The 7,312-nt window shown below is 49.6% G+C and overlaps 2 protein-coding genes across 3 annotated transcripts in view; both read left to right on the top strand.

Annotated features, from left to right (window-relative positions):
* The first annotated feature begins 816 nt into the window (after positions 1-816).
* Positions 817-3,769, top strand: LOC142068901 (C-type lectin domain family 2 member D-like). Its single transcript, XM_075119027.1, has 3 exons — positions 817-998; positions 1,949-2,052; positions 3,690-3,769. The coding sequence occupies exons 1-3, from the start codon at positions 879-881 to the stop codon at positions 3,697-3,699; spliced, it is 234 nt and encodes a 77-aa protein (XP_074975128.1). The 5' UTR covers positions 817-878; the 3' UTR covers positions 3,700-3,769.
* Positions 3,770-6,531: 2,762 nt separating this feature from the next.
* Positions 6,532-7,312, top strand: part of DHRS7C (dehydrogenase/reductase 7C) — a 45,875-nt gene continuing 45,094 nt past the window's right edge. Inside the window, exon 1 of one of the 2 annotated variants that reach the window (XM_075119026.1) lies at positions 6,532-7,077. The gene's annotated coding sequence lies outside the window, so the exon portion shown is untranslated. The remainder of the gene's footprint in view (positions 7,078-7,312) is intronic. The other variant, XM_075119024.1, reaches the window with a different exon arrangement.

The raw sequence follows: 7,312 nt of genomic DNA, 5'->3' as shown, positions 1-7,312 counted from the left end.
CTGCCGTGAGGGCTTCCAGAAAGTGCTTTTCTTGCTGCTGTGTTTGGGGAGAGAAAAGTCTGCAGGTAGGAGGTGAATTAAGTTCCATCATTCCTGGCCCACAGTGCAACAGGTCACTTCCGGTTGCTGTGGTTTTTGGCGCCCCCTTGTGGCTTTCATGTCCCTGCGTGAAAGTTCCCAAGTTCTTCTCAGTTGTTCACCTGCTGTTTGTTGCGAGGTTGAACGTCCAGCTGTTGATCTTGTGCCTGGGGTGAAATGCTCTGAGCTGTGTCAGTCCCTCGCAGGCTGGGAGTGTCCCTGGAATCCTTCTTGCCAGGCAAATTTACAGTGAAAACGTCTCCGTCCCCCTGCGTCTGATTGCCATGGTCCAGCCCCAGCTGGGGGTCCCAATGGGCTTGGCAAGCCGGTCAACTGACTGACTGTTTGGCCACAGTCAAATACTCCAGCGAGAGCCCTGGGGGTAGGAGGCAGCCTGCCTTTCGGATTGCGTCTTGGAGCCTCACTTGTGTTTTCCGGAACCTGGTTTCATTGTTTTGCCTTTTTTTTCTGAGCTAAAATAACTCAGTGAAGTACATTTTTTTAAAAAAATTAGGTAGATCCGTATCTATCGAAAGCTAAACCTACTGGAGAGAATGACATCTTGCTCTTTTTTGTTCCTGGTGGGAGGTAACCAATTCTGATAAATTGGTATTTTAAAATATCTGACCACTCTTTGACAGATTTGACTGGTCAGTTGACCACTTTTTGTACCAGTCAAATGCCCAATTATAGATGCAACTCTTACCCTCCATGTGACTGTCTCATTCTCAGTGCTGACATCTCAGCTTTCATCAGCTGATCTGTGCCCCCCTGCTGGCCCCTCGTGCCCGGACGGCTGGATGGGATACCGAGGGAAATGCTACTATTTCTCAGAGACGGAAGGGAGCTGGACCGACAACCGGAGCCGCTGCTGTGCACCGGGTGCCTCCCTGGCTGGGATCGACAGTGAGCAGGAAATGGTGAGAGACTCTCGAATTGCCATACACTGATCTTGGCACAGTGGTGGCTGCTGCAGTAGGCCCTGGGCTCTGCCCCGTGGGGTGAGGAGCAGCTCTGAGCCCTCCCGTGCTGGGAGGCCAGAGTGAATGAACTTCCAGCTGCTGAACGCCAGCCCTGGCTGGGCCCAGGGCCCTACTGTCTGTGTGTGATCACAGGGATTGCCCATTCTCAGCTGCCCCCCTCCCCAAATAGGAAGACAGCTTCTGTCTAGGGCAGGGCTGGCTCAGGCATCTCCTGGCCTGCTGGCTGCTGGAGTGGGACTGAGAACCCAGCCAGTGCTCCTGTTGTGGGGATGGGAAAGGAGCAGCCAGCTGAGGAGGGGGGGAGGAGGGGATCCTCTCACATTGACTTCAGCTTGACTCGCTCCCACTTCAGCTTGACTCGCTCCCTCCTCCTGCCTTGCTGTGGTGAGCGGGGGCTGATCTGTGAGAAGAGAGGTCTCTGCAGAGAGCTCAGACCCAGCAGCTGCCCCCAGCCCAGGGGGACTTGGGGTGTGGGTGACTGGGAGCACAGGGGTGGGGCTGCTCTGTGCAGGGGGAGGGTTAATACTGCCTGGGTGATCTTGTACTTTGCAAAAGGCAGGGGAACACCCGCCCCGACCCAAAAAAATAAACTGAGCACTCTTCAATATGCGGGGAGGGATAGCTCAGTGGTTTGAGCATTGGCCTGCTAAACCCAGGGTTGTGAGTTCAATTCTTGAGGTGGCCATTTAGGGATATGGGGCAAATATCTGTTGGATGATTTAATTGGGGATGGGGGTGGGACTAGAAGATCTCCTGAGGTCCCTTCCAACCCTGATATTCTATGAATATGAGACTGGGATTCTCTGCGGCACAGAGCCCTGGAGGGGTGGGGGTGGGGAAGCACCGGAGCTGGGGCTTATACCTGCTGTCCCTCGGCTTTCTTGAAGGCGTTCCTGCTGCGCCATAAGGGTGTCCAGGACCACTGGATCGGCCTCCGGAGGGAACAGGGTCAGCCCTGGAAATGGACCAACAGCACCAAATTCAACCACCTGTGAGTCTCTCTCGCCCCTCTGGACTAATCCCCTGGGCTTGGGATTCTGGTGTCTGAGCTGTTTGAGCTCAGGTAGATCCACCACTCAGTGCTAGTGAAACAACCAGACACGACCCTGGTCCGTTCGCGTCCTGCGTGTATCGGAGACCGATGGGAGCCGGCGTGTCCCTGAACTCTCGGCTCCTCCCCGCAGCACGGTGCTGGGCCGGAGACAGAGCCCGCCACAGCCAGAGATGCCCTCGCAGCGCGCTGGGATTTCAGCTGGGACACTCGCTGTTCTCCCCCAGCCCTCTTCAGCAAGGTCCCTGGGGTGTCTGACCCCCCCCGGGGAAAGGAGGCAGCAGGGAGCTCAGGTTATCAGTGGCTGCTAGAGAGGGCAGCATGCCGAGCACTGCATGGCAGGTGCAGGTCCCGCTGGGGATTGCAGCCGGCAGGTTTGAGTGACTTGGCTGGTGAGGCCTCTGAATCCGCAACAAGGCACCGATGTTAAAGGAGCCTGCGGTTCACAGGTGCTGGACGCCTGGGGCTCCCACGGGAACGGGGTACAGTAGTGATGGCTGCCCAGCCAACACCCCGCAATGGGTTTCAGTGGACTCCAAGTGTGATCACAAAACCAGCGCAGCTTGGACCCTGGGACTTCCGGACTAGAAGCATGAGCCTCTGCCATAGGAGCGAAAGAATCCACTTCTTTAACTGAAACCCCCCCCATTGATAAAGCTCTTTTGCAGACCAGCCATTAGAGGGGGATGGAAACCCCCCCACTTCTCTGGTCTGGGTTACTTCAGTACTTTGAAAAATCAGGCTCTTTTGGCGCTGGGTCAGGGCTCCCCAATGGACAGTCCCCATTCTGCTGTATTGGACCCAACCTTTGGATCCCACCTGCTTCCAGCCTCACTGGGTCTGAAGAGCTACCAGACACTGTCCTGAGTTCGGGCCTCTGTGGCACTCTCCTGGAGTACAGACTCCCTGTCTGGTATGCTCCTTAGGATGTGGGACCCTGCAGATCAGCTGCTGTAGGATGCAAAACCAGTGCTGAACCCTCCCAAATCTCCCGAGAGGCATGTTGTCCCTAGAGCTCCACCCTCCACACCAGATGAACTCTGGGAGAGTCACGTGAGGGTTACAAACAAGGAACACATGCTTTCACAAAGGATCTTCTTCAACACTCTCTTTTTCCCCCATCCCCAATGGAAAGCTCAAGAGTTATAGATCAACGGAAAAGGAAACCCCTGAATGCAATTTCTTCTTTCAGTGTCATCTTGGTTCTGCTCCATGTGTTTCAAGGAGGCGAGATCCCTCCTTTTCTCCGCTTTTCCTGCTCAGTCGTCTGGTTCTGGTGATGGTCTGCCCCTCTTGTTAGAGGGCCGGTCCCTTTTGACAATCAGTCTAACAAATTCTCTCTGTCCTGCTGGGGACTGTCCATTCTCCAGCACCCCTGTGGGCTGCTCAGCATAGAGGGTCAGGAACAGTCAGCGGTTCTGCAAAGCCCCCGCTGTCCTGAGCTCCGCTCCTGAGGGGCTGGGAGAGTAGCTGCTCCGCACTCAGGCCTGCACTGTGGAGAACGGCTCCCCTGGCTGGGACTGGTGTGAAATGCCCGGCCTCTGCCTGACTGCAGCTCCCTGGCTTCTGTGTTGCAGGTTTCACTGAAGAGGAGGAGGTGACTGCGCGTATCTGAACGACGAGAAAGGGGTCAGCCGCTCACGGTGCTACATGGGAAGACAGTGGATCTGTAGCAAACCTGAGGTGTATGTGAATATGTATGTAGGTGTCATAAATATAAAGGGAAGGGTACACACCTTTAAAATCCCTCCTGGCCAGAGGAAAAATCCTTTCACCTGTAAAGGGTTAAGAAGCTAGGATAACCTCGCTGGCACCTGACCAAAATGACCAATGAGGAGACAAGATACTTTCAAAAGCTGGAAAGAGGGAGAACATCAAAGGGGTCTGTGTCTGTCTGGGTGAGGCTTTTGCCAGGGTCAGAACAGGAATGGAGTCTTAGAACTTAGTAAGTAATCTAGCTAGATATGCGTTAGATTATGATTTCTGTAAATGGCTGATAAAATAAGTTGTGCTGAAAAGAATGAATATTCCTGTCTGTGTGTCTTTTTGTAACCTAAGGTTTTGCCTAGAGGGATTCTCTATGTTTTGAATCTAATTACCCTGTAAGGTATTTACCGTCCTGATCTTACAGAGGTGATCCTTTTCTTTTTACTGTTTCTTCTATTAAAATGTTTCTTTTCAAGAACTGAATGCTTTTGTCATTGTTCTAAGATCCAAGGGCTTGGGTCTGTGGTCCCCTATGCAAATTGGTGAGGATTTTTACCAAAGCTTCCCCAGGAAGTGGGGTGCAAGGTTTTGGGGAGGATTTTGGGGGGAAAGACGTTTCCAAACAACACTTTCCCAGAAACCCGGTTAAACGTTTGATGGTGGCAGTGGAAGTCCAAGGGTCAAATAGTTTGTACCTTGGGGAAGTTTTAACCTAAGCTGGTAAAGTAAGCTTAGGAGGTTTTCATGCAGGTCCCCACATTTGTACCCTAGAGTTCAAAGTGGGGAAGGAACCTTGACAGATGGGAAAAGAGACTGCACTCGAAAGGGGCTCAAAATGAGACTCCTAGAAGTGACACTTATACAACTCACACCTTCTTGAATGAGCCAAGATCTCAAAATCAGGCAGTGGGGCCCTCAAGCAATAAGTGTGTCTCGTTTAAACTCCGTATGTGCCTTCTGCTTTTGAACCTTTTAAACTCAGGGTCACGTTGTCAAGCGTTTCTCTGCAGCTGAGAGGGAGTGATCTCATGAGAAGGAGTCTTACCTCATTTCCCCAGCATGTGGCTAAGGGAAGACCTTGTTCGTTTAGACTCCAGAACAGCATTTCTCAAATGCAGCCAGCAGCTGATTGTTTTGCAGCCAGAAGAGCCTCCAAAGTGCCCCAACAATCGCTCAGATGTTAAGTATTAAAGGTGTCTTCTAAATGCCATAAATCCTCATGCGCGCTCCCTTTTAAATAGTACCATGCCGGCAGAGCTGAGCTACATAGGTGTGGTTTTCTTTCAAGTCAGAAAGTGTATTCTTTGGCTAAGAACATAAGAACGGCCATACTGGGTCAGAGCAAAGGTCCATCCAGCCCAGTATCCTGTCTGCCGACAGCGGCCAACGCCAGGTGCCCCAGAGGGAGTGAACCTAACAGGCAATGATCAAGTGATCTGTCTCCTGCCATCCATCTCCACCCTCTGACAAACAGAGGCTAGGGACACCATTCCTTACCCATCCTAGCTAATAGCCATTCATGGACTTAACTTCCATGAATTTATCCAGTTCTCTTTTAAACCCTGTTATAGTCCTAGCCTTCACAACCTCCTCAGGCAAGGAGTTCCACAGGTTGACTGTGCGCTGTGTGAGGAAGAACTTCCTTTTATTTGTTTTAAACCTGGTGCCCATTAATTTCATTTGGTGGCCCCTAATTCTTGTGTTATGGGAACAAGTAAATAGCTTTTCCTTAGTCACTTTCTCTGCACCACTCATGATTTTATAGACCTCTAACCACTGTGTTTACATCTCATGTTATTGTAGCTCTGTAAGTGGCTATGGGCCATCTCACTGCGTGGTGTTTGGGCAGGTTGCGATTGTTCATGGGGGTGGAGAGGGAGGTGAAAAAGTTAAAATGTGACTGGGTATCAGAAAGTATTTCAGATAATCTAGTGCCAGAAAATGACCTTGAATGTGACAGCAGGTGGCTCCTCTGGGACCTTCTGCTAAGAAAAGCAAAACATAGAAAGAAAAAGAAACACTTCAGCACCAGGGGGAAAGGCAGTTTCCTGTGTTTCCGAAGCCATCTGATTCCATTTCTGAACAAGTTGCAGTGTGAGAGAGAAATTCATCAAATTGAAATGTATGTCGTGCAACGTCCCTACAGCACTTGTGCAAGGGAAGTTGAACCAAATTACTACGGTGAGCTTCAGAGGCGCAAGCTGTTAAATGATGCAAAAACCAAGCTGAAAAGACAACAGCAACGGCTCAGACTTTGTTGTTACTGTATCATTATTATTACTGGGCTACGTTGACTGGGTTTTTTTGTCTGTGAAAGAAACTTTGGACATATTGGCAGATACATTCTTTCATTATTAGTCATTATCCTTTCTATTATGTAAAGCATTTTTAAATTTAGTTCAGAATTGTTGTACAGCCGTCCACCTTTGACCAAAAAAGCAAAAGAACAACAAAAAAGACAAGACTGTGCAAAGCACTGGTTTGTTCTGTGTTTAGGTCCAGTAAAGATAAGACACAACTGTACCTTATATTTATTATTGAGTCTGCAAAAAATCCCTATGTAAATATGCACATGTAATTTATTTATTTGTTTTTCCTACAGTTAGTTAAGTATTGTCAGAGCCTCATTCTGAGGCTGCCAAAAATTTGTGAGAACCTGTAGCCAGACAGCCACCCCGCCCCCCTCAGACCAGCATTGCTGGGAACACAAGGGAGCCAAAACAACAGGGCACTTAACATCAATTCCAGCACAGCCTTTGAAGCTGTGAGAAGCACAGATGTGCTGCTACAATGTGCCTCTGGGAACATATACAACGATTAGGCTCACAGCAAACAGAGAAGCTGTGACAGACATGGCTCTTAGCCCCTACTAAATAGCGTGATGCACACACCCCAACATCCTAGGTGGGAAAATATTTACCCTAATAAAACGAATGTCCAGTAGTCAAAACTTATTGTTTCTCTCCCTTGCAAGTGTAAACTACTCTTGCGAGAGCTGGCGTCGCCCAGACAGACCAGCCCCAATTTGGCATAAGAAAGGAGAAAGAGAATAAAGGAGTACAGAGGTATAAGTAGGGGACCTACAGCACCATGATTTTTGAGTGCTTTTCACTATCTATCTGCTGGTCAGATAAGTGACAGCCTCCCAAGGCTTCTGCAGCTAAGAGGGTCCCTACGCCTTGTCCCTTATTCGTCTTTCCGCGGAATTGAGTGACCGATCCTGGCTTGGCACCGCTGGAATCGAGAGATGCAAGGAGGGTAAGAAGCACCCACACCTGATCTCCTATCTTTAGTGTACACATATTTTGAAATAGAGCTCTATACTTTGTTTTCTTTCTTTGGGATGGTGGCTTCAGTTTTGTAACTTGTTTGTGTGTGTAACATCTCTACATTTAAATAAGTAGGCACTAGCAATTTTGTAACCACATGATTAGAATCTAGTTTAATAAATTTTGGTAACCATTTGTGCATAACCCTGACTTGTTTTCTCTGG

Source organism: Caretta caretta, chromosome 14 (assembly GCF_965140235.1).
Source record: "Caretta caretta isolate rCarCar2 chromosome 14, rCarCar1.hap1, whole genome shotgun sequence".
Classification (NCBI taxonomy): Eukaryota; Metazoa; Chordata; order Testudines; family Cheloniidae; genus Caretta; species Caretta caretta.
Note: the sequence above shows the minus strand (reverse complement) of the source record. Positions and strands in the feature narration are given on the sequence as shown.

Excerpts from the sequence above, each read along its gene's own strand:
- LOC142068901 (XM_075119027.1), top strand. The coding sequence starts at position 879 with ATGGGATACCGAGGGAAATGCTACTATTTCTCAGAGACGGAAGGGAGC. Across the intron at positions 999-1,948 it reads TCGACAGTGAGCAGGAAATG|GCGTTCCTGCTGCGCCATAA; the intron begins GTGAGAGACTCT and ends GCTTTCTTGAAG.